Below are 27867 nucleotides of genomic sequence, written 5' to 3'. Positions count from 1 at the left end.
ATGAAGTGCTTAAAATCAAACCAGGAGCACTGGGTATCAGCGCTTCTCTTGAATCGATTCTCTGTGGATATTAATAGTTATGCTATTCTCAGAAATGTGTGAGAAACAGAAATGATAAAGGTTGAGGGGATTTTGGTTGTAAAGAAAACATTGAGCTCTGTGGTTTGCCATAGTTTTGGCGAGTGTTCATAGTTAAAGTAGTTTTTATTTTAAAATAAGGCCAGTTAGAAAAGCTTTACATTCATTTTGAAAAAGGCAAACAGTTTTTAAAGGAATTATCTTCCTAACATTACAATCCCTTTTCCAATATACTGTAGAATCCTTTTGGAGACAGCATTTTGTATACAGTAAGGCACAATGTTTTTACAGGCATGACTACAACATTTTTGACTGTGGACAAACAAAGGACAGGAAGAGATCCACTTCATTTTGGATCACCACAGAGGGCGGGTGAATGTTGTCCGGAGAATAGTGGCAGGAGGTCATCTGCCAAACGTCGATGAGGACCACGGGCAAGTCCCTGAAAATGTCCCTGAGTGCCATGTCGAGCTGCCAGGAGAGCCAGTCGCTGCCATACACATCCTTGTAGCCCGTGTTAGCTGACTTGATCACTACCAGAGTAGTGGGAGATCGGCTAAGGAGCGACGCCACAGCCCTACGGATGACGACCAGACGGTGTGCGTACATAGCCAGTGGGTACGTGGTGAAATGAGCCCAGATGGTGAAGACGACTACAGAGTGTGCACCCCCTGCCATATCCTCCAACTCCCTGGCGATGTAGTGAAGGTCAGCCCAGGGGGTCTTGCTTGTCCGTATAGGGATCCCATGGGCCCGCCAGATGATACGGGTGTTGGACTGGGTGTCGACTGCCTCAAAGGGGCCCGATTTGCTTGATGTGTGAAGGTTCAGGCGTATCAATGCTGCAGAAGGATCATAAGTTTAATGCAAATATATGAATTCAGACAAACAATGCGCTGGGATACGCATTAAAGAAAGAAGTTATAAAAGTTATTATTACACTTTTGCCGTATACCATGACTTACATGGGTGTCTTTGCATTCAACAATACTAGTTACATAATTGCCTGGCCAAAGCTTTATTGACCCATTTGAACGCATGGACTTGACTACAAACATATTAACATAATAAACTGATTACAAACTATATCATACTTGGCACAGTTTTCTCCAGGTAGTCGAACCACTGACGGAGAGTGGAGTCACCCATCATAAGGATCTGTTTGTCCTTCAAGCATCCAGATATCAGTTTAGCTGAGGGAAAGGATTTTGAGTCACACACCAGGGACGTCCAGTGATCCTGGAAGTAGAATCCAGCTGGTACTGAGGTGTGCAAACCAGGACGACATTTTGTTTGTGATCCTAGAGAGAGAAAAAATACTTTCAGGCCTATGTTAGAACAACATGGGGTTAATAGATAACAGTGGGTTAATAATTAATCATATGTGATTAATTTAAATGTTTTTAGTATTATCTATGAACATAAATAATTCAAATGATTGTTAAACAAGCTTTCACTTTGGAGTAATGTCAAAACAAATTGTACTGGCAAAGGACTTGCATCACCTTGAAGCAACCATTGTGGTTATGTTTTTTTTTTTTTTTTTCTGAAAGTCAAAGCTGTGAGAAACACATACGGATGTCTCTGCAAAAATATTGTGAGTTGCAGTCAATTAAATAGGCCTATGTCAGACTTGGCTGTTGGTTCATAAGTTTAGCAAAGGAGAAGTAGTTTGGAACAACTTACGGATTTCAGTGTCCTGTTGCTGGACATCGATAGCTGAATCGTTACCTGGTACAATAATGTTTGTGGAACTGCAGAGAAGAAGGAAATGTTAGTTTACAATCGTTTCAAACGTTGTAACCAAAAGTGTTTTCTTGAGATTTTGTTCTTAGCACTGTTTACTACGTGGCTACTGTGCCGTGTGTTTCAACATCTTTGCTGCAAGAAACTTTCATGTTTCACACCAGAAATATATATATTATAATGGTTTCAATCACTAACGATTGAATGTGGGCTGGTCTGACCTAATTCCAGTAAGGGAAATATCCCCCAAAATTAAAATATTGTGTAGTATTTAGGTATTTCCTACACATTCCCATTTTATGTCATAGTTATCTGACTGTATAGTGGTGAGCAAAATGGGGACGTGCAATTTAATGACATCATAACATTGTATTCTTGAGATGACTAAAAGAGAATTCTACATAGTCATTTTCAGCATCAAATGGGAAACCTTCCAAGCAAATCAAACTGTAATACATTACACATTACAAATGATCATTGACCTCTACAGGATTGATTGGTCCCACTCGAAACGTTTGAGCTAACATAGGCTAATGCACTTTGTCATTATGGGGTATTGTGTGTAGATGGGTCAGAAAACAAATCCATTTAATCCATTTTCAATTCAAGCTGTAACAAAACAATGTGGAATATGTCAAGGGGCACTGTATCTACCTCTTTAGAAGGGTCATCTCCACCTTGGAGAGTACTGCCTGGTAACCGCCCATGCTGTGATAGGTCAAAGCATGGCAAGGCAGGGAAGATGGCCGCCGACAGAACCAGGTCTCCCCAGTGACTGGCTCTCTGTACTCACAGCAACACTGTGACTCGTTCCCCACCAGCCTAGGACTTCTCTGGGCATTGCAAATCGCCGTTTCCTGCTTGCCACCCTCCTCAAAGTAGCCTTTGAAGTAGACCTTATCTGGGTCTTGTTCCCTTTGCCTACACAGTACCTGCACGGCCTCGCTAGAGTGCACTAGGCGGATGGACACCTTGGCAGGTCCGGGCCAATGCAGGGCCAGACGGGCAGTGTAGGTGCCATTAAAGTGGTCTGTTACAGCTCCATAAGTACTGGCCTTAAGTTCTGAGTTAAACAACTTGGCCTGAAAAAAGTCCCCTCCATAGGTTTTGATCCTGTTTTTAGTATCTCTAGCTATCAAAATCACATCTATAAACCCTCCAACTGTGTGGTTTGAATTGGGGTTGACAACAGAGAATGAGCACTTAGTGGGGTTTGTGGCCTCATCTGTGGATAAGGGGACAACAGGCGGTAATGACCATTGTAGCTCTGTGAGCAGAGATTCCCATTCCTCTTTACTTATTAAGGAGTCATTGGTTGGTGTAAATGTCCTGTTGGTGATTCCACTACAACTTGTGAAGCTAGTGTGGTTGTATTTGAGATGATTGGATGGTGACACATTCAGCAGGCACTGGTTGAATTGACATACCTACAGTGAGACAAAGAAAGAATCTGTTTATCACCAAACAAACTATTGGCCTAATCATTATATTGACTAAAGCCTAGAGGCACATATAAAGTGTACCTTAATACCTCTTGAGCTTAGTATAGCTGTCTTACCCCATCAATACCCCAAACACAGTGCATTCGGAAAGTATTCAGACGTCTGGACCTTTTCCACATTTTGACAAGTTACAGCCTTATTCTAAAATTGATTTTTTTCCCCTCATCAATCTACACAGACAATACCTCATAGTGACAAAGCAAAAACGGGTTTAGAAATGTTAGCAAATGTATTCAAACTAAAAACTAATATCACATTTACATAAGTATTCAGACACTTTTTACTCAGTACTTTTGTTGAAGCACCTTTGGCAGGGATTACAGCCTTGAGTCTTCTTGAGTATGACGCTAGAAGCTTGGCACACCTGTATTTGGGGAGTTTCTCCCATTCTTCTCTGCAGATCCTCTCAAGCTCTGTCAGGTTGTATGGGGAGCATTGCTGCACAGCTATTTTCAGGTCTGTCCAGAGATGTTCAATCGGGTTCAAGTCCGGGCTCTGGCTGGGCTACTCAGAGACATTAGGAGACTTGTCCCGAAGCCACTCCTGCGTTGTCTTGGCTGTGTGCTTAGGGTCATTGTCCTGTTGTAAGGTGAACCTTCACCCCAGTCTGAGGTCCTGAGCGCTCTAGAGCAGGTTTTCATCAAGGATCTCTCTTTACTTTGCTCCGTTCATCTTTCCCTTGATCCTGACTAGTCTCCCAGTCCCTGCTGCTGAAAAACATCCCCACACCATGATGCTGCCACCACCATGCCTTAAGGTAACCTTTATTTAACAATGCAAGTCAGTTAAGAACAATTTCTTATTTGCAATGACGGCCTACCGGGGAACAGTGGGTTAACTTACCTTAAATGCAATGACATCTCCTGGTTTCAATGATGTTTCTAGAGACAATATCTCTCTTCATCACTCAATACCTAGGTTTACCTCGACTGTATTCACATCCTACCATACCTTTGTCTGTACATTATACCTTGATGCTATTTTATCGCCCCCAGAAACCTCCTTTTACTCTCTGTTCCAGACGTTCTAGACGACCAATTCTTATTGCTTTTAGCCGCACCCTTAATCTACTCCTCCTCTGTTCCTCTGGCGATGTAGAGGTGAATCCAGGCCCTGCAGTGCCTAGCTCCACTCCTATTCCCCAGGCGCTCTCTTTTGATGACTTCTTTAACCGTAATAGCCTTGGTTTCATGCATGTTAACATAGAAGCCTCCTCCCTAAGTTTGTTCTATTCACTGCTTTAGCACACTCTGCCAACCCGGATGTTCTAGCTGCGTCTGAATCCTGGCTTAGGAAGACGACCAAAAATTCTGAAATTTTCATTCCAAACTACAACATTTTCAGACAAGATAGAACTGCCAAAGGGGGCGGTGTTGCAATCTACTGCAAAGATAGCCTGCAGAGTTCTGTCCTACTATCCAGGTCTGTACCAAAACAATTTGAACTTCTACTTTTAAAAATCCACCTCTCTAAAAACAAGTCTCTCACCGTTTCCGCCTGCTATAGACCACCCTCTGCCCCCAGCTGTGCTCTGGACACCATATGTCAACTGATTGCCCCCCATCTATCTTCAGAGCTCGTGATGCTAGGCGACCTAAACTGGAACATGCTTAACACCCCAGCCATCCTACAATCTAAACTTGATGCCCTCAATCTCACACAAATGATCAATGAACCTACCAGGTACCTCCCCAAAGCCTTAAACACGGGCACCCTCATAGATATCATCCTAACCAACTTGCCCTCTAAATACACCTCTGCTGTCTTCAACCAAGATCTCAGCAATCACTGCCTCATTGCCTGCATCCGTAATGGGTCAGCAGTCAAACGACCTCCACTCATCACTGTAAAACGCTCCCTGAAACACTTCAGCGAGCAAGCCTTTCTAATCGACGTGGCCGCGGGATACTGGAAGGATATTGATCTCATCCCGTCAGTAGAGGATGCCTGGATATTTTTTTTAAATGCCTTCCTAACCATCTTAAATAAACATGCCCCATTCAAGAAATTTAGAACCAGGAATAGATATAGCCCTTGGTTCTCCCCAGACCTGACTGCCCTTAACCAACACAAAAACATCCTATGGCGTTCTGCATTAGCATCGAACAGCCCCCGTGATATGCAGTTGTTCAGGGAAGCTAGAAACCATTATACACAGGCAGTTAGAAAAGCCAAGGCTAGCTTTTTCAAGCAGAAATTTGCTTCCTGCAACACTAACTCAAAAAAGTTCTGGGACACTGTAAAGTCCATGGAGAATAAGAACACCTCCTCCCAGCTGCCCACTGCACTGAAGATAGGAAACACTGTCACCACTGATAAATTCACCATAATTGAGAATTTCAATAAGCATTTTTCTACGGCTGGCCATGCTTTCCACCTGGCTACTCCTACCCCGGTCAACAGCACTGCACCCCCCACAGCAACTCGCCCAAGCCTTCCCCATTTCTCCTTCTCCCAAATCCGTTCAGCTGATGTTCTGAATGAGCTGCAAAATCTGGACCCCTACAAATCAGCCGGGCTAAACAATCTGGACCCTTTCTTTCTAAAATTATCTGCCGAAATTGTTGCCACCCCTATTACTAGCCTGTTCAACCTCTCTTTCGTGTCATCTGAGATTCCCAAAGATTGGAAAGCAGCTGCGGTCATCCCCCTCTTCAAAGGGGGGGACACTCTTGACCCAAACTGCTACAGACCTATATCTATCCTACCATGCCTTTCTAAGGTCTTCGAAAGCCAAGTCAACAAACAGATTACCGACCATTTAGAATCTCACCATACCTTCTCTGCTATGCAATCTGGTTTGAGAGCTGGTCATGGGTGCACCTCAGCCACGCTCAATGTCCTAAACAATATCTTAACCGCCATCGATAAGAAACATTACTGTGAAGCCGTATTCATTGATCTGGCCAAGGCTTTCGACTCTGTCAATCACCACATCCTCATGGGCAGACTCGACAGCCTTGGTTTCTCAAAGGATTGCCTCGCCTGGTTCACCAACTACTTCTCTGATAGAGTTCAGTGTGTCAAATCGGAGGTTATGCTGTCCGGACCTCTGGCAGTCTCTATGGGGGTGCCACAGGGTTCAATTCTTGGACGACTCTCTTCTCTGTATACATCAATGAGGTTGCTCTTGCTGCTGGTGAGTCTCTGATCCACCTCTACACAGACAACACCATACTTCTGGCCCTTCTTTGGACACTGTGTTAACAACCCTCCAGGCAAGCTTCAAACAACTCTCCTTCCGTGGCCTCCAATTGCTCTTAAATACAAGTAAAACTAAATGCATGCTCTTCAACCGATCGCTACCTGCACCTACCCGCCTGTCCAACATCACTACTCTGGACGGCTCTGACTTAGAATACGTGGACAACTACAAATACTTAGGTGTCTGGTTAGACTGTAAACTCTCCTTCCAGACCCATATCAAACATCTCCAATCCAAAGTTACATCTAGAATTGGCTTCCTATTTCGCAACAAAGCATCCTTCACTCATGCTGCCAAACATACCCTTGTAAAACTGACCATCCTACCAATCCTCGACTTTGGCGATGTCATTTACAAAATATCCTCCAATACCCTACTCAACAAATTGGATGCAGTCTATCACAGTGCAATTCGTTTTGTCACCAAAGCCCCATATACTACCCACCATTGCGACCCGTATGCTCTCGTTGGCTGGCCCTCGCTTCATACTCGTCGCCAAACCCACTGGCTCCATGTCATCTACAAGACCCTGCTAGGTAAAGTCCCCCTTATCTCAGCTCGCTGGTCACCATAGCATATCCCACCTGTAGCACACGCTCCAGCAGGTATATCTCTCTAGTCACCCCCAAAACCAATTCTTTCTTTGGCCGCCTCTCCTTCCAGTTCTCTGCTGCCAATGACTGGAATGAATTACAGAAATCTCTCAAACTGGAAACACTTACAGTATCTCCCTCACTAGCTTTAAGTACCAACTGTCAGAGCAGCTCACAGATTACTGCACCTGTACATAGCCCACCTATAATTTAGCCCAAACAACTACCTCTTTCCCTACTGTATTTAATGTATTTATTTATTTTGCTCCTATGCACCCCATTCTTTTTATTTCTACTTTGCACATTCTTCCATTGCAAATCTACCATTCCAGTGTTTTACTTGCTATATTGTATTTACTTTGCCGCCATGGCCTTTTTTGCCTTTACCTCCCTTATCTCACCTCATTTGCTCACATCGTATATAGACTTGTTTATACTGTACTATTTTACTCCATGTGTAACTCTGTGTCGTTGTATGTGTCAAACTGCTTTGCTTTATCTTGGCCAGGTCGCAATTGTAAATGAGAACTTGTTCTCAACTTGCCTACCTGGTTAAATAAAGGTGAAATAAAAAAATAAAAGTAGGGCAGAACAACAGATTTTGACCTTTTCAGCTCGGGAATTCAATCCAGCGACCTTTCGGTTACTGGCCCAACTCTAACCACTAGGCTACCTGTCGCCTTAGGGATGGTGCCAAGTTTCCTCCACGTGACGCTTGACATTCAGGCCAAAGAGTTCAATCTTTGTTTCATCAGACCAGAGAATCTGTTTCACATGGTCTGAGAGTCTTTAGGTGACTTTTGGCCAACTCCAAACGAGCTGTCATGCCTTTTATTGAGGAGTGGCTTCCATCTGGCCAATTTATCATAAGGGCCCGAATGGTGGTGTGCTGCAAAACTGGAGCAGAACTGGAGCTCTGTCAGAGTGACCATTGGGTTCTTGGTCATCTCCCTGACCAAGGCTCTTCTCCCCCCACTGCTCAGTTTGGCCGAGCTGACAGCTCTAGGAAGAGTCTTGATGGTTCCAAACTTCTTCCATTTAAGAATGAAGAAGGCCACTGTGTTCTTGAGGACCTTCAATGCTGCAGATATTTTTTTGTAGGCTTCCCCAGATCTTGGCCTCGATACAATCCTGTCTCGGAGCTCTACGGACAATTCCTTCGACAACATGGCTTGGTTTTTGCTCTGACATACACTGTCAACTGCGGGACCTTATATAGACAGGTGTGTGCCTTTCGAAATCATGTCCAATCAATTGAATTTACCACAGGTGGACTCCAATCAAGTTGAAGAAACATCTCAAGAGTGAGCGACGGAAACAGGATACACCTGAGCTCAATTTCGAGTCTCATAGCAAAGGGTCTGAATACATATATAAATAAGGTATTTCTGTGTTTTATTTTTTATTAATTTTCTAAAATATTGTGAGGCATTGTGTGTAGATTCATGAGGATATTTATTTATTTAATCAATTTTAGAATAAGGCTGTAACATTACAAAATGTGGAAAAGGGGAAAGGATCTGAATACTTTCGGAATGCACTGTATAATCTTGTATCAATAATGCTGTCGTAAACAATGTATAGCTTCAAAATGGTTAAAACAAAATAAATGTTTAAAATGATCCTGTGGATGGCATGCCAGTCTTAACATTTGAAGCTCTGTCTATACATTTGGTATGGGTTCCATTTCAAAACTTACAAATAAAAGATAAATGCAGATCAATAGAATCAAAGCCAATATCAGTAGCTGAAGCAGTCTTCCCATCCTCCATATATCTGTTGGTAAATTAAAGAGAACGTCAAAGTGAACTTGAGCACAGTAATAATAAACAGTCACAATTATACCAATCTGAATGAAAATGTGTAAATTAATAGAATGGATATATAATGTAGGTCAGGTTTATTCTCAGAGGGGAAGCTGAATTTATCAAGTGTTCTCAGCAGGATTGATGGGGCATATCTATTCGGACTCTGGAGAGAAGTTCACTGCTAGAGAGAACCACATGAGGATGGTGGACGATAAAGTTAGCTATCTAGATAGCTAGATATTGACTGCATGTATTGTTTTTTCAACTTTCTGCTTGTCTGGTCACACTTTCAGTTCTGTTTGGTAAAGCCTACCACTCTTGTTCGTGATGAAAATAGAGAGCTGCTAATTCAACGGTTGTTGCTAGCCTGCATGAAGCTATATACTGCAGCTCGTGCTCGCACTGGAGGAGACGCAGATGGGCACAGTCTGGAGGCTCAATAGAGAGCAATAGTAATTGTAGGCCCTAACTCCGCCATGGCTCGTTAGCCAACGCCTATAGGGAAATTAATTGTTTAGATAAATGCCACAAATAAGGTCTGAGGTAAACACAGGCTTTGGAGATCTTCATCAGCTAATGTAAGTTTTTGTAAATCTTGACGTATTTATGTAATCCAAAAATCACTTAAAGCAGAAAGGTTTCATACTTCATAAAGGTCATGGTAACTCAATGATGTTATTGTTGTTCATTTTCTCGATATCTAAAGGCAAAACCTAGATTTGAGCCAATGTCATAATAGCTGAAACTGTAATTACTACAGTGAAAGTGTCAAAGTGGGCCTCCCGAGTGGTGCAGCGGTACTAAGTCACTGCATCACAATGCTTGAGGTGTCACTACTGACCCGGGTTCGATCCTAGGCTGTGTCACAGCCTGCCGTGACCGGGAGACCGATGAGGCGGTGTACAATATGCCCAGTCGTCCAGGTTAGGGGAAGGTTTGGCTCACTGTATTTCCTTGTCCTAGCGACTCCTTGTGGCGGGCCGGGCACCTGCAAGAAGACTTCAGTCGCCAGGTGTACGGTGTTTCCTCCGACACATTGGTGTGGCTGGCTTCCGGGTTAAGCGAGCAGTTTGTCAAGAAGCAGTGCGGCTTGGCAGGGTCGTGTTTCGGAGGACGCATGGCTCTCCACCTTTGCCTCTCCCGAGACTGTATGGGGAGTTGCAACGATGGGACAAGACTGAAACTACCAATTGGATATCACGAAAAACAGGTAAAAGCACACAAAAAAAGTGACAAAGTGACAGGTTTTTGTTTGATCAAAAACAACTTTGTATTGAAGGCTACTATTTGTTTTGTAACAGAGGGGGTTAATATAAGCCTTGCTGTCTGGCTGTCAGACCTCATCAACATCATTACGGACATATCCAAGTAAATACCAATAGAACAAAGCTCAAATAAACAAAAATGCAGCATGTGTGTCATTCCAGGTGCAATGTTTGACATGACTGTGGAAGCTGAAATTTGCTAGCTTGCTAGCTAGCAAGTGACACGAACGTTAGCAAAGATACTGGTAAGATATCTCAATATATCTCATCAGCGTCGTTTCCAATGGGAGAAAAATAAGCATAGTGTGCAGAACAAGCAAGGGGGTGGACAGAGCCAAGCAAGAGTTAGCGAGATCCTATTGGCATGTTTTAGCATGTATTTGCATATTTCCGTCAGGGAACGCCTTCTCTCTGAAGTGCACATGTGCAATAACTCAATTTGCCCTTGTACTCCTGTCATGATGTTGGCCTGTTTGTGAAGTTTATGACCCTCCATAAATACCTTTCCCCCATTCCTCTCTCTCTACTCTACAGAGTGACTCTTGGAAACTCTCTTTGTTAACATAGAGAGAGTCGGGTAACATCAAAAGGGTTGTGAACAGAACCATATTTTGGTAATCCAACCAGTTGAAAATATGCGTTGGTATTAAACAATATGATATAAGATCAGTTGTCATCTGGGACATTTTTACTGATGATAGGACGACATAAACTGTATCTTAGAAAGTCTACACATTATAGTTATCAGATTAACATGGAATTGTTGTGCAATTTAAATGTTTAAATATGTAATATATCCTAGAATATTAAATAAGTGAACTAGCCTCAACTCAGTGGCCCCGCCCATGTGATCAGACATTGGTTGTGAACTATGAAACACGCACTTCTCTCCCTACTACATAAGCCCTTTACGAAAATGTAACATTTGTGTTCCCGATGACGTGAGGACGGCTGTCCAGATGTTAAAAGGGCTGATATCAACTACAGAACTGAGACAACAACCTAACGAAATTAGCATCGTGTTCCAGACGACGTGAGGGCTGCTGTCCAGAAGTTAAAAGGGGCGAATTTCAACGTGGAGGTGACGATCGACACGTTGAAGAGATGATTTTTAACTATACTAGCCAGAATATAGCATGAGCATATAATATGGCAACTTGGTATAAACTTTGAACTCTTATTCACTAAAGAAGTGATACTTCCTAGCCGTTGAGTTAGCAGCAGCAGCTGTAAACATGGGCTTGGAAAGGACGGACAAAGTTTCTGTTCTACCACATGGCGACGGTACTACAATGTATCCACTCTACCACCAGACATTCTTCAGAGGACAAGAGATCCCTGCTGGGCAACCCGGCCTTCCATCTACGACCAACCTATTGAAGTGCAGCTCACAGTAAACATTTCTTGCATTTTCATTTTCCAAATGGGCGGTTATTTACGATAGCATGGCTTCCCAAGGTCCGATAGAGTCCCAAACCCTTTGTTCCTCAGCCGTCATATCTGTTCCGTCCGCTAGAGACGTCGTTTTGCATGACCTAATTAGTAATCAATGTATGACCCACCCTGTGTATATGTAATTCTGTGTTATTGTTTAGGTATTTAATAAATAAGGTGGTGGACCGGACAGACATACAAGCATACATTGGTCTCTTGATTTTGGCTGGTGTGTACAGATCCAGAAACAAATCTACCACCAGTTTATGGGATGCAGAGTCTGGTCGGGCAATTCTTCGTGCCACTATGTCACTCCAGACATTTCACGTGTTGTCACGGGTGATTCGCTTCGACAATCGTGATACAAGACCAGACCGCCGTCAACAAGACAAGCTGGCAGTGATCAAAGAGGTTTGGCACAAGTGGGTGAAGAGCCTGCTACTCATCTATAACCCAAGTCCAGATATCACAGTGGAAAAGCATCTGGTCACTTTTAGGGGACGCTGCCCATTCAAACAGGACATGATGAGTAAACCGTCTAAATATGGAATAAAGATATGGGCAGCATGTGAGGCCAGGACAAGGTATGCCTGGAGCATGCAGGTTTACACTGGGAAATCTGCTGACGGTGTTCCCGAAAGGAACCAGGGGAAGCGGGTGGTCCTGGAAATGACTGCACGTCTCCAGGGGAACAACATCACGTGACACTTTCTTCACCTCATATGCTCTTGGTCAGGAGCTGCTCCGAAAATAAATTACCATGTTCGGGACGGTCAGAAGGAACAAGCCTGCGTTGCCTCCTGCCTTACTCACTACCAAGGACAGGGATCGTTTTTCCTGTACATTTGCCTTCACAGATACACACACTCTTGTGTCCTACTGCCCCCAAAAAAATAAGAATGTGCTCCTGATGACAACTATGCACAGGGATGCCGCTGTGAGTACCAGAGAGGACAAGAAGCCCAACGCTGTCCTGGATTAACCTTGACCTCTGTAACTTTTTTTATCTCATGTACTTTTTTTCTACTACCAGATTGTTTTTTCTGCACCATAAAAACAAGACATGTTGTTGTTTGGTGAAATGCTCATTGAAGTTGTGAACAATATGGAGTCAATTCTATCCATTTGAATATGTAAATATGTTTTAGATGTGATAAATTAAAACAACGCTTTGATGCAATTTTTCACGTTATTATGCAAGACATGAAGTATCACTTGTACGTACTCATTTTTTATTTACTGATGGTTGCACTTTTGCAGGTTACTGGCACATACTCTTGTAAGAGGATGCCGGTACGTTGGACAATGGAGGTGTTCTTCAATATCCTAGATATATCAGTCTACAACGTGTTTGTGGTGTGGATCGAGGTGAATCCAGGCTTGAAGCAGGGGAAATTCTTCAAGGGGAGACTATTCCTAGAAGAGTTGGGGAAAACCATGGTGGCAGCCCTCATTCAAAGGCGCCAACACCTTCCTCAAACACCATCCTCGGCTGGATTGGTGAGAGATATACAAGGGCCAGAAGCAAGATCTATGGCCGCAAGAGACAGAAGAAGCAAAAGGAAGAGGTGCAATCTGTGTGCGCCAAGAGATGTCAAAACGAGCATTATGTACCATAAATGCAGTGCATATATTTGCAAGGCACATGCAACAACCACCACGTATTGTTCAACATGTGCATGAGCATACTTGAAATGTAACCACCATTGATTTACAGATTGGGAACATGTTAATGTTTTTGTTATTGTTAGTAATTCTGTTATTGTTACTGTTGTTCTTTAATGTGTTCAGACATTCATTTTGTAAAATGGTAAAGTTTTCATGTGTAGTTTTGGGCCTATGTCCTTTCTTTACTATTAAAATCATACCTGTCAGTTTTGACCGGGAAAACAGCATATGTTATTTTGTGCCACTACTTAAACATGTGAAATGGATTCAAAACAAATGTCCTTGTTAAACTTTGACACAAAGTAGTCTGTGATAAATAGCACAATATGTTTCATCTGAGTATTTGTTACAGTCAAAATAATCCTTACAACTCATTTTTGAGTAAAAAAAAAAGATCATGTATCGGCTCAGGTCAATGAGGCCTGCAGGCCATAAATAGCAAATAGAAGTTCAAAATGTGCAATGTTCACAAGAACTTAAGTTGATAAAAATATTAACACAATATTAGGTCATATAATATGTATTATTATGGTTTTATAATCAGCTGTAATGGGGGCGGTCATTTTGGACCGGGAACACAGAATTAAAACTTCTTAAGGATAGGCGTCCCGCTAGCGGACAACAAAGTCAAGGACAACAAAGTCAAGGTATTGGAGTGGCCATAACAAAGCCCTGACCTCAATTCTATAGAAAATTTGTGGGCAGAACTGAAAAAGCGTGTGCGTGCAAGGAGGCTTACAAATCTGACTCAGTTACACCAGCTCTGTCAGGAGGAATGGGCCAAAATTCACCCAACTTATTGTGGGAAGCTTGTGGAAGGGTACCCGAAACGTTTGACCCAAGTTAACTTTTTATGGCTGCAGGGGCAGTATTGAGTAGCTTGGATAAAAAGGTGCCCATTGTAAACGGCCAGCTCCTCAGTCTCAGTTGCTAATATATGCATATTATTATTGGTATTGGATAGAAAACATTCTATAGTTTCCAAAACTGTCAAAATATTGTCTGTGAGTATAACAGAGCTGATATTACAGGCGAAACCCTGAGGAAAATCAAAACAGGAAATGGCTTCTATTTTGGAAACTCCATGTTCCAACGCCTCCCTTTGCTGGATTTAAAGGGATATGAACCAGATTCCTTTACCTTTCGCTTCCTCAAGGTGTCAACAGTCTTCAGACATAGTTTCAGGCTTTTATTTTGAAAAATAAAAATGGTCACATGAGTTTTGCTCACGCAACAGAATTTGGACAGCTATTGCTTTTCCCTCTCCTACTGTGAAAGACATTTGCGGTTTATATATTATCGATTATATATATTTAAAACAACCTGAGGATTGATTATAAAAAACGTGACATGTTTCTGTGGACATTATGGAAACTATTTAGAATTTTCGTCTGTGTTGTCGTGACCGCTCTTTCCTGTGGATTTCTGAACATAAAGCAACAAACAAACGGAGGTATTTTGGATATCAAAATAATCTTTATGGAACAAAAGGAACAATTGTTGTGTTACTGGGAGTCTCGTGAGTGAAAACATCCGAAGATCATCAAAGGTAAACAATTCATTTGATTGCTTTTCTGATTTTCGTGACCAAGCTTCCTGATGCTAAGTGTACTAAATGTTTTGTCGTGCGATCGATAAACTTACACAAACGCTTGGATTGCTTTCGCTGTAAAGCATAATTTCAAAATCTGACATGACAGGTGGATTAACAAAAGTCTAAGCTGTGTTTTCCTATATTGCACATGTGATTTCATGAATATAAATATTTGTAGTAATATTTATTGAACGTAGCGCTATGCTATTTAGCGGCTGTTGATGACACTTATCCCGATATGGGGATTGCAGCCATAACAAGTTAAATAATTTAAAGGCATTGCTACCAAATACTAATTGAGTGTATGTAAACTTCTGACCCACTGGGAATGTGATGAAAGAAATAAAAGCTGAAATAAATAATTCTCTCCACAATTATTCTGACATTTCACATTCTTAAAATATTATTAATGATCATTAACTGACCTACGACAGGGAATCTTTACTAGGGTTAAATGTCAGGAATTGTGGAAAAACTGATTTTAAATGTATTTGGCCAAGATGTATATAAACGTCTGACTTCAAATGTATTTTTTAACCGAACCCATTCAACATTCTGGCAACAACATCGACATCCTCTGGGACAAAACAGTTGATGATGAGATGGCGGCCCAGAAAATAATGGGTACACTGAACCGGTAAGAATTATAAACATACTACTATACACTAAGTGTACAAACCATTAGGAACACCTTCCTAATATGGAGTTGCATTCCCTTTTGCCTTCAGAACCGCTTCGATTTGTTGGGGCAATAACTCTACAAGGTGTCGAAAGCGTTCCACATGGATGCTAGCCCATGTTGACTCCAATGCTCCCCACAGTTTTCTGGATATCCTTTGGGTGGTGGTGGACCATTCTTGATACACACAATAAACTGTTGTCATGACTGTCTTGATCAGGTCAGGTTACAGGAGACCACAACCCTACAGATTATCTCTCACCCCCAACAGAGGAGGAGAGATCTAGGGGTCTGAAGACGTGGGGGGTTTTATGGCCCCTGGTAAATCTCAGGCCACAGACAAATTCCTTTGTCCGGTCACTATGAAGAACCAGCCTCAGAACATTAAACATGAAATAAAAGGACTTTGGAACAATGGTTTCCGTCAGCCACAACGGAGATCATCACCACGTAATTACATCATTGTATTCTGACCCATAAGAGAGGCAGTTTGAGACAAGGCTAGGGTTAGAATAGCATAGCTGACAAATTCACCCAAATGTATATTTATCTTGTGTACTATTTGTTTTCCTCTCTCTTTTGAAATTCCCATTGTGGGTAACACACCCCATAGTGTGTTGGCCCGTTAGGCTATTGATTAGAACTTAGTATATAATGTGTTTTGTCTATGTGTATCTTTTATCATCATTTTAGCTTTTAGTAAATAAATATTCAGTTAAGATTGGTGTGGTACGAATTCATTAGTGGGACCCGGGTCCGTGCAGATTCACGGGCTATACGACGTTCAGAACGAGACTGTCAGAGGCAACTGCTTAATTAGCGGCTGTTGTAAAATCGATATTCTGATATTCTTTGAGTTAATTTGGGAAATAGAAACTCAATAAAAACTAGTTTTCCCATGGTGCCCCAGGTTAATGAGTTAATAAGAAACTTTAATCATTCGATGAGCAATAGTCGTCACATTAACTAATACAACGTCACGACATATTGGTGCCCCCGTGGTGAGGAATCTGATATAGGAATAGGCCGCACTGTTGGGTTAATTCCATACCAATTGTGTAACAAGATACATTTATACCATTAATAGCTATAGGCAGGACTGGTGCGGGAGAGAAGAGTGTGTGTGCGACGTTCAATGGCACCCAGAAACTGGTCTGGAGAGAACCACACCTGTAGTATTTCTGAAGAAAGCCAGTGGGTAGGGGGGGTCTACTGAATGCTATGAGCTAGGGCATAAGTACCAGTATTGAGTAGCTTGGATGAAAGGTGCCCAGAGGTACCCAGAGTAAACGGCCTGCTCCTCAGTCCCAGTTGCTAATATATGTATATTATTATTAGTATTGATTAGAAAACACTCTGAAGTTTCTAAAACTGTTTGAACGATGTCTGTGAGTATAACAAAACTCATATGGCAGGCAAAAGCCTGAGAATAAATCCAAACAGGAAGTGGGAAATCTGAGGTTGGTCGATTTTCAACCCAGCCCCTATTGAATACACAGTGGGATATTGATTATGTTGCACTTCCTAAGTCTTCCACTAGATGTCAACCGTATTTAGAAACTTGAATGAGGCTTCTACTGTAATGTGGAGCCGGATGGGAGCTGTTTGAGTCACTCGTCTGGCAGAGAGCCAGGTCCTGGTCATGCGCATTTCACATGATAGTGACCTGTGTTCCATTGCTTCTCTACAGACAATGGAATTCTCCGGTTGGAACATTATTGAAGATTTATGATATCAACATCCTAAAGATTGATTCTATACTAAGTTTGACAAGTTTCTTTGACCTGTAATATAACTTTTTGAAGTTTTCGTCCGACTTTCGGCTGGACCTGCACGAGCATTTGGATTTGTGTACTAAACGCGCTAACAAAAGTAGCTACTTGGACATAAATAATGGACATTATCAAACAAAACAAACATTTATTGTGGAATTAGGATTCCCGGAAGTGCATTCTGATGAAGATCAAAGGTAAGGGAATATTTATAATGTTATTTCTGATTTCTGTTGACTCCAACATGGTGGATAATTGTATTTTTTTCTGAGCGCCGTCTCAGATTATTGCATGGTGTAAGGGATTTCTTCCATTGACGGAGAGGCGGACCAAAGCGCAGCGTGGTTATTTTGACTCATGTTTTAATAAATCACTTCACATGAACAAACTAACAAACTAACAAAAACAAGAAACGTGAAAACCCAAAACAGCCCTATATGGTGCAAAACACAGAGACAGGAACAATCACCCACCAACACAGTGAAACCCAGGCTACCTAAGTATGATTCTCAATCAGAGACAACTAATGACACCTGCCTCTGATTGAGAACCATACTAGGCCGAAACATAGAAATACCCAAATCATAGAAAAACAAACATAGACTGCCCACCCCAACTCATGCCCTGACCATACTAAATAATGACAAAACAAAAGGAAATAAAGGTCAGAACATGACAGTACCCCCCCCCCCCCCCCTCCCCAAAGGTGCGGACTCCGGCCGCAAAACCTTGACCTATAGGGGAGGGTCTAGGTGGGCGTCTGTCCGCGGTGGCGGCTCTGGCGCGGGACGCGGACCCCACTTCACCATTGTCTTAGTCCGCCTTATTGTCCGCCTCCGTGGCTTTCTCACCATGGCCACCGTTCTCAATGACCCCATTGGACAGAGGGGCAGCTCGGGACAGAGGTGGGGCAGCTCGGGACAGAGGTGGGGCAGCTCGGGACAGAGGTGGGGCAGCTCGGGACAGAGGTGGGGCAGCTCGGGACAGAGGTGGGGCAGCTCGTGACAGAGGTGGGGCAGCTCGGGACAGAGGTGGGACAGCTGCTCGGGACAGAGGTGGGACAGCTGCTCGGGACAGAGGTGGGACAGCTGCTCGGGACAGAGGTGGGACAGCTGCTCGGGACAGAGGTGGGACAGCTGCTCGGGACAGAGGTGGGACAGCTGCTCGGGACAGAGGTGGGACAGCTGCACGGGACAGAGGGGCGGCGGCTCTGGGCTGAGGGGCTCTGGCGGCCCCTGGCTGACTGGCGGCACTGGCGGCCCCTGGCTGACTGGCGGCCCCTGGCTGACTGGCGGCCCCTGGCTGACTGGCGGCCCCTGGCTGACTGGCGGCACTGGCGGCCCCTGGCTGACTGGCGGCACTGGCGGCCCCTGGCTGACTGGCGGCACTGGCGGCGGAGAGGCGGGAGACTCCGGCAGCGCTGGAGAGGAGGGAGACTCCGGCAGCGCTGGACAAGCGAGGCGCACTGTAGGCCTGATGCGTGGTGCTGGCACTGGTGGTACTGGGCCGAGGTCACGCACAGGAAGCCTGGTGCGGGGAGCTGCTGTGGGGCAGCTCGGGACAGAGGTGGGGCAGCTCGGGACAGAGGTGGGACAGCAGCTCGGGACAGAGGTGGGACAGCTGCTCGGGACAGAGGTGGGACAGCTGCACGGGACAGAGGGGCGGCGGCTCTGGGCTGAGGGGCTCTGGCGGCCCCTGGCTGACTGGCGGCACTGGCGGCCCCTGGCTGACTGGCGGCCCCTGGCTGACTGGCGGCCCCTGGCTGACTGGCGGCACTGGCGGCCCCTGGCTGACTGGCGGCACCTGGCTTACTGGCGGCACCTGGCTGACTGGCGGCACTGGCGGCCCCTGGCTGACTGGCGGCACTGGCGGCCCCTGGCTGACTGGCGGCACTGGCGGCGGAGAGGCGGGAGACTCCGGCAGCGCTGGAGAGGAGGGAGACTCCGGCAGCGCTGGACAAGCGAGGCGCACTGTAGGCCTGATGCGTGGTGCTGGCACTGGTGGTACTGGGCCGAGGTCACGCACAGGAAGCCTGGTGCGGGGAGCTGCTACCGGAGGGCTGGGGTGTGGAGGTGGTACTGGAAAGACCGGACCGTGTAGGCGCACTGGAGCTCTTGAGCACCGAGCCTGCCCAACCTTACCCGGTTGAATGGTCCCGGTCGCCCTGCCAGTACGGCAAGGTGGAATAGCCCGCACTGGGCTATGCAGGCGAACCGGAGACACCGTGCGAAAGGCTGGTGCCATGTAAGCCAGCCCAAGGAGACGCAATGGGGACCAGATGCGTAGAGCCGGCTTCATGGCACTTGGCTAAACGCTCACTCTAGCCCGGCCGATAAGCGGAGCTGGAATGTACCGCACCGGGCTATGCACCCGCACTGGAGACACCGTGCGCACTATAGCATAACACGGTGCCTGCCCGGTCTCTCTAGCCCCCCGGTAAGCACAGGGAGTTTGCGCAGGTCTCCTACCTGGCGTAGCAATACACCCTGTTAGCCCCCCCCCCCCAATAAATTTTTGGGGCTGACTCTCGGGCTTCCATCCGCTCTGCCGTGCTAGTTCCTCATAATGCCGCCTCTCTGCTTTTTCTGCCTCCAGCTCGGCCTTGGGGCGGCAATATTCTCCTGGCTCTGCCCAGGGTCCTTTCCCGTCTAGAATTTCCTCCCAAGTCCATTTCTCCAAGTAGTGCAGCCTCTCCCACTGCTGCTGCTGCTGCTCCTGCTGCTGCTGCCTCTGTTGCTTCTCCTGCTGCTGCTTCTTCCGTTGCCCGTTACCACGCCGCTTGGTCCTGTTGGGGTGGGTGATTCTGTAAGGGATTTCTTCCATTGACGGAGAGGCGGACCAAAGCGCAGCGTGGTTATTTTGACTCATGTTTTAATAAATCACTTCACATGAACAAACTAACAAACTAACAAAAACAAGAAACGTGAAAACCCAAAACAGCCCTATATGGTGCAAAACACAGAGACAGGAACAATCACCCACCAACACACAGTGAAACCCAGGCTACCTAAGTATGATTCTCAATCAGAGACAACTAATGACACCTGCCTCTGATTGAGAACCATACTAGGCCGAAACATAGAAATACCCAAATCATAGAAAAACAAACATAGACTGCCCACCCCAACTCACGCCCTGACCATACTAAATAATGACAAAACAAAAGGAAATAAAGGTCAGAACGTGACACATGGTTGGCTTTTTCCGTAAAGTTTTTTTTAAATCTGACCCAGCGGTTGCATTAAGGAGAGGTATATCTATATTTCCATGTCTAACAATTGTATTTATCGACATTTATAATGAGTATTTCTGTAAAATGATGTGGCTCTCTGCAATATCACCAGATGTTTTTGGAACTAGTGAACTTAACGCGCCAATGTATATTGAGATTTTTTTATATAAATATTAACTTTATCAAACAAAACATACATGTATTGTGTAACATGAAGTCCTATGAGTGTCATCTGATGAAGATCATCAAAGGTTAGTGATTCATTTTATCTCTATTTGTGCTTTTTGTGACTCCTCTCTTTGGCTGGAAAAATGGCTGAATTTTTCTGTGAGTTGGTGGTGACCTAACATAATCGTTTGTGGTGCTTTCGCTGTGAAGCCTATTTGAAATCTGACACTGTGGTGGGATTAACAACAAGATTACCTTTAAAACGGTATAAGATACATGTATGTTTGAGGAATTTTAATTATGAGATTTCTGTTATTTTGAATTTGGCGCCGCCCTGCACTTTCACTGGCTGTTGTCATATTGATCCCGTTAACGGGATTGCAGCCCTAAGAAGTTTTTTAAATCATTCTTACACTATGATTTTGAACATTCAAAGCAACTGAGAAACGTCCATGGCCGGCATTGTTGTCACCTTAGCTTGCTATATAACTTCTGAGTGATAGGAAGCACAAGCACCACCACCAATCATCCTACACTACCGAACACACACCAGTCGTTACTATGACAAATAGCGTAGCCATGTTAGCAAATGACTATCTGAACACACACAAGTCTGACTTGCTGTTTAGACAGTCAGTATTCCAAAACGGATTTGAAAAACCAAACTGATTTGAGCATTAAGGCCCGCAGTGTGAACAAGGCTTAAGTGTAGAACATGGGGATGTGTGAAACTTGCTCCTCAGCCTGAAATGAGCCTCGGTGTGAGCCAAATAAGGAGGAAGCAATACTCGCAAGCAGGGTGACACCCTATGCATAAGCAGTAAAATCTAAACAGATCATCAAAATGCCTCTTCCTTAAAACTCTAAGCACATTTTCAATTCACTGACAACAACAAGCAAATGAACAAAGTACTTGTTCACTGAACCAAATCACTCTTTCAATTTGGATACATATTCAATATAAGTATCTGCCTTTCACGGTGCAATATTCAGTTTACTTTTGAAATTATTTTCTTGTCATTTGTTATTCTTGTCACTTGTCAATACAATCAACTATCACTTAAACAAACTGCTCAGAAGTGAAGTGAAGCAAAATTATGTAGTAGATAGTCAAAGATGCACTATGCAAAATCACTCTGCCATTTCCTAGTTGCTAAAATTGTAATAGTTTGCCTAATTTCAGTTAATGTGATAAAACAAGCAATTATAGTCTAGAGAATCATTGCACCATCTAAACCGCTGTGAAATATATATTTTCCATAACCAAATAGATTGTATTTTCAGCTGTTTGAAGCTGGTGTAGAAAACTGAAAGTAAAGGATGCAAAAACAAAACTAGCGTACGTAGAGCAGATCTACCGCTTCTTAGACTTGCATTCATTGAGAATGACAGATCTATAACTCACATTTCTATGTGAATTTTGTCAGGTCGCCCAAAAAGTTACATATTGCAGCTTTAACGTATATAGTTTGATAACTGCTAAACACTGTTCATTTCTAGATGTTTTTTCCATCATAAATGTATCAATTTGACATCAATATATGTTGGAAGGTAAAACCAAATCCTTTATGGATGTGGCTGTAAATACTACATCATTATTTTCCATCAGCCAGTGTGCTTCAATAGGACAAAGTGGAAAGAATCACTCTATAGGGCTCCTGAGTGGCGCAGGGGGTCTAAGGCAATGCATCTCTGTGCTAGAGTTGTCACTACACACCCTGGTTTGATTCTAGACTGTGTGCACAATTTACATTTGTATCTTGTTTTTTTGTACTATAACTTTCTTTTTTTTTTATTACCAAATAACGAACCTATAATTTTCCTATGTATTGGTGACTAAATGTTGACATGGTACTTCACAAAAACAATACAAAAATAAAATAAACTTTAGCTGGCTCGGCGCAATTGTTTGCAGTGTTCATTATGTATGTGTATTGGCACTATTCCATTTTGGTTCAAAATGTATTAGTTTGGAGCAGTTTTATTATGTGAAATGTACTGTTAACAAATGACAAGAAAATCGTATCAAATGTAATGTGAATATTGCATTGTAAAAAGCAGATGTATGCAAAAGAGTGATTTGGTGCAGTGAACAAGTGAATTTGTGAATTTGTTTGTTGTACTCAGTCAATTGAAAATGTGCTTAAGAGTTTTGAAACGTGCCATTTTGATGATCTGTTTAGACTTTTGTGCTTAGAGTTGTGAAAATGTACCACACTCTTGTGAAAATTGCACTAAAGTGAATGGGGGAAAAAAACGGTCAAACTGAAATGACCCCAAGAAAGAGAATCTTATCAATGTACTGTAAAAATGATGACGCCCTGGAGCTGTTTTCTGTTAAGCCTACTCATCAAAGGTTCCTCCTTGCCACTCCTATGGCTACAACCAAAGCTAGTTTACAGGCACGGTTTGCACCAAACCTTTGTTCATGGGAACATGGATGTCTAGAAGGCCAGCATCCCGGAGCCGCCTCTTCACTGTTGACGTTGAGACTGGTGTTTTTCGTGTACTATTTAATGAAGCTGCCAGTTGAGAACTTGTGAGGCATCTGGTTCTCAAACTAGACACTAATGTCCTTGTCCTCTTGCTCAATTGTGCACCGGGGCCTTCCACTCTTCTTTCTATTCTGGTTAGAGCCAGTTTGCGCTGTTCTGTGAAGGGAGTAGTACACAGCGTTGTACGAGATCTTCAGTTTCTTGGCATCTCTTGGCAGCCTTCATTTCTCAGAACAAGAGTAGACTGACGAGTTTCAGAAGAAAGTTATTTGTTTCTGGCTATTTTGAGCCTGTGATCGAACCCACAAATGCTGATGCTCCAGATACTCAACCAGTCTAAAGAAGGCCAGTTTTATTGCTTCTTTAAGCAGAATAACAAATTCAGCTGTGATAACATAATTGCAACAAGGGTTTTCTAATGATCAATTAGCCTTTAAAAATGATAAACTTGGATTAGCTAACACAATGTGCCATTGGAAACAGGAGTGATGGTTGCTGATAATGGGCCTGTATGCCTATGTAGATATTCCATAACAAATCTGTTGTTTCCAGCTACAATAGTCATTTACAACATTAACAATGTCTACACTGTATTTCAGATCAATTTGATGTTATTTTAATGGACAAAAAACGTTATCGTCTTTCAAAAACAAGGACATTTCTAAGTGACCCCAAACTTTTGAACTGCGGTGTACATTAAACACAGACAAATCAAGTTTTTGATGCACTGGGTTTTTAAAGTAATCCAATAATTAATCATCTATTTTTTCAAAAGTATACATCACCTGATTACATTCCTTTTGCTGGTAAAGTACTTGATTACAGTTTCAGGGTGTTTGCAAATAAATTATACATACGTTAAACCAGTTACTCCCCAACACTGTTGACAGGAATTAATACTCAGTCACGTCTACCTGAAGCAAGGAATGAGGTCTCTGTAAATGTAGCCTATTGGGCAGGCTGTGCTGCAGCTGGTGCATGTTGGGATATGTCCTTTCCACTCCAGCATAGCTGTAATGTATTTGCACTTCAAAAAGACTCATTCAAACTTGGTTTCTAGTAGGCAACGAACATGTCATAATGACAGATGATGTTCAAACCCTTTATGCTGGGTTTGTTTGAATACAGGCTATATGTATTATATCTAAACATAATTAAATTTCCCTGTAAAATAGCGTAAACAGAGGAGTAGGTCCCTCTGAAGATTGCAATCTTGCACCAACTATGGGGCTTTCACAACTGCATAAATAGCACATGACTCTTTGCCATTTGTTACAGCCAAAGCTTCCTACTTCTGACAGTCAAAGGCTGTAGTTAAATCAAACTAGAGCATCATAAATAGTCAGCAAATAATCCAAAGGTGTTTACAGGCTATCTGAGAGTTTGTTCTTATTAAAATTATTTTTCAATCCAAGAGTGGTGTTTTTCCTTATTGATCACCAAAATACAAAGTGTACGAAATACCTTCAAAACGGTCACTGTTGGCTCTTATGCTCTTTTGTATATGGGCTGAACAACCATGATTGACAATTCATATAGGCCTACTGAAGTAAGTCATTATAATAATTATAATAATAATGAAAACATAATGATGCATTAGATATATTAACCTAATATTCGTATAGGTCTGATAATGACACTGCTTTAGTGAAGACTAAGCCACCATAATTGTTATTTTGCAATAATATTAAATTACTCGAAAAAATACGTTTCCATGAACTTGTCCATTGATTTGTTTTGACGACATTTAGAAAAGTCGCACGTAGAAAATTGTATTCGACAATTGCCAGTCATCTACGGTGCATTTCCATTTAGCCATCTTTGTGTCGCAATAGCTGTCTTTTATCGGTGCAATAAAAGACAGACAATTCATTCATCAATTAAATTGTAGGTGAACATACAGGCCTATTTAGGACGAAAGTGACAAATATGATGATTGAAAATAGTTGAAATGTTGGCTAGGCGGCTATTTCAGTGGCTGATTGACTGATGTGCTCTGTACAGCTCTGACATCATTACAGGCGAGAGTTCTTTCAAGGTAGGATTTCAACGCTATTGATAGATTACAATTGTAACACTTTCAGAGCCCTTATATTTGCAAAAAACTATAGTGTCGAATAATAATGAGGTGATCGAAGTGTTCCCATTACCCATTTAGGCCAATTGCGCAGTTTCATGTCTCCGGCCCGAACAGATATAATGCAATAATTTAGTAATCTTTGTCATATTCTAATAATTATAATGTGCCAACGTATCGCCACGGTCCGTGCCATGGTGAAACGTGGACTCCTGTAGATCGGAAACAATTGGATGGTTAAACTTGCCAGACAACCACAAAAGGCCAAGCCATTCAGGCATTTTTGAAAGTCAGGACAATCCTGCAAATAAACATTATTTGTATAGTTTAATGTTTATTTTGCAAGCAGTAGGCATTTAAGATTAAATGTGAAGTGGAACGTTAGTTACACCGTGACATAACGTGCCCTACGTAGAGCTACCTTCAAATGATTCGGCAATGACCCTTTTTTCGAAAAACACAATTTCCATCAACATTTGTCGCAATAAAGAAAGTTCTACAAAACAAAAATTCACCCCTGTGGAACGAATAAAAATGTTTCCGATCTTTAGAAGGTTTCTCCTGTATCTGCCGCTTCTATAAGACGTAATTATTTTTGCGACATTGCTTTTTTCGAATAAACCTGTGTCAATGGAAACATGTCTAATGTAGGCTACATTCACTTTTTAGGTTAACAATTGTAGGTATCAAAAATATAAAGAGGTAGGCCTACTGATTTCTATTATACCATGTAAAATTAGGCTATGGAGTATTTTGATAACTGACTAATATGGGTAGTTAATAAAAGCCCGAAACATTTACAATACCTTCTTCAATGGATAAGCAGAGTATAAATAATCAAACTAATCTTAGAAAAACGTTCCAGATAATATGTTAAATGTTACCCTTTTTCCTTTAGTCCAGTAGCCTAATCTACAAAACGGATATGAAATAATATTCTCCATACACTCTCTAAAGTCTCATTTATTCACCAGGTATTATTTAGAAAATATTTTGTACTTACTAACGTAAAGGTCATTACAACAAGCGCTGCTCCACAAAAATACCCTCTTGACGCACTCGTAGACGGTGCTGAATGGTCAGTCATTTATGATTATCTCCAATAATGGCTTTCGACCATCTCTCCCCACCTAAAAAGAGTGTACCAACCTACAGCTATCCACCCTATGACTGTAGCTGAATTTAAAAAGGTCTAATGAAGCCGTTTTAATCTCAATATCAAATCAAACCAAACATATTTCAAATTCTGACATGACAGGTGGATTAACAAAAGGCTAAGCCGTGTTTTCCTATATTGCACTTGTGATTTCATAAATTTACATGTTTATAGTAATATTTATTGTATGTAGCGCTATGCTATTCAGAGGTTGTTAATGACACTTATCCCGATAGGGGGATTGCAGCCATAACAAGTTAATACACTCTGCTCGCCTGCACTTGACTTCGCCTCCCGTACACACCCCTGACAATCAAACTGCCTTCCACTATTAAATATTGAACCTATGAGCCGTTCTGGCTCGGACAAGGATTACTTAACTATTTTATCTACAGTAAAGTTTGTTGCAATTTAAAAGGTATTTCACATTTTTGTTGATCATCCCCCATTTGAAGTCATTTCTCTATTTTCTATTTTTATTTTTATTGTTTTAATAATTCCTAAATGTATGATTGTGGTATTTACTGTAACCCATAAAAACAAACAATAAGATAGCATACCTTCTTAAACAGCCGGGTAATCTAGTGGTTAGAGCGTTGGACTAGTAACCGAAAATATTGCAAGTTCGAATCCCCGAGCTGACAAGGTACAAATCTGTCGTTCTGCCCCTGAACAGGCAGTTAACCCACTGTTCCTAGGCCGTCATTGAAAATAAGAATTTGTTCTTAACTGACTTGCCTAGTTAAATAAAGGTTAAAAAAAAACAAAAAAACATTGTATTTAATGTAAGTTAATTACGTTCAACAGTATTTCTTCAGTTCCAACAGCATGAGTATAGCTGTAACGCACCAGCATGTGCGTTAGGGCTGTGTAGAATCATCAAACCACTTTATCATTAAACGTTGTCTGATTCATCACGTTATTTAAAAAAGTGAGCTTTTTAAAAGCTGAGCTGAGCTGAGCTGGACCCAAGGAAATAAATAATAAGTATCCAAAACCACCCCTAAGCTAGACTAGCCTACTTCACCAACAGCTTACTAACTAACCCAAAATACAGTGGGTGGTCCGACCAGTTCTAACTAGTGTTTTTATACAAAGTATTCCTACGGGTAATGTATGCCCACGGGCGACTTGTCTTGGTTCCCCCTTTTTCCACCATCAAACACCATAACACAAACAATACTCACAGGTGGGTACAAAGTGATCTGGAGATGCTAAAACAAGCAACAGACCTACCGAGAGATTGTATGACAGTGAGATTGAGACACAGAGAGATTGAGACACAGAGATCGAGCTTTAGAGGAAACATGGGACAGGGTTTTTAAACCAAGGGAAAGGGGATGTGATAGGGTAATGGAAATAGGTGTCTTCTGATTGATGATTGATTGGTGACTG

The 27867-nt window shown here is 42.6% G+C and overlaps 1 protein-coding gene and 1 long non-coding RNA gene across 4 annotated transcripts in view; one reads left to right on the top strand and one right to left on the bottom strand.

The window, feature by feature from the left end:
* Positions 1-27867, top strand: part of LOC110489029 — an 81729-nt gene that overhangs the window by 32926 nt on the left and 20936 nt on the right. The window lies entirely within an intron of this gene.
* On the bottom strand, positions 15-27867 carry LOC110489026 (NXPE family member 3-like). Of its 3 annotated transcripts, none has more exons than XM_021561574.2 (6): positions 27709-27867; positions 8824-8900; positions 2479-3251; positions 1765-1832; positions 1173-1379; positions 15-920 (listed from the first exon to the last, which is right to left on the bottom strand). In XM_021561574.2, exons 1-6 carry the CDS (start codon positions 27779-27781, stop codon positions 376-378), a joined length of 1743 nt encoding a protein of 580 aa, XP_021417249.2. In that variant the 5' UTR covers positions 27782-27867; the 3' UTR covers positions 15-375. The 3 variants fall into 3 exon arrangements, with proteins under 3 accessions (XP_021417249.2, XP_021417251.2, XP_021417250.2); XM_021561576.2 differs by having other exon boundaries at positions 27660-27752; XM_021561575.2 differs by lacking the exon at positions 27709-27867 and adding an exon at positions 26320-26501 and having other exon boundaries at positions 16-920.

The sequence above is a fragment of the Oncorhynchus mykiss genome, chromosome 14, assembly GCF_013265735.2.
Source record: "Oncorhynchus mykiss isolate Arlee chromosome 14, USDA_OmykA_1.1, whole genome shotgun sequence".
Lineage (NCBI taxonomy): Eukaryota > Metazoa > Chordata > Actinopteri > Salmoniformes > Salmonidae > Oncorhynchus > Oncorhynchus mykiss.
The sequence above is the reverse complement of the archived record's forward strand: the minus strand, read 5'-3'. Positions and strand labels throughout refer to the sequence as shown.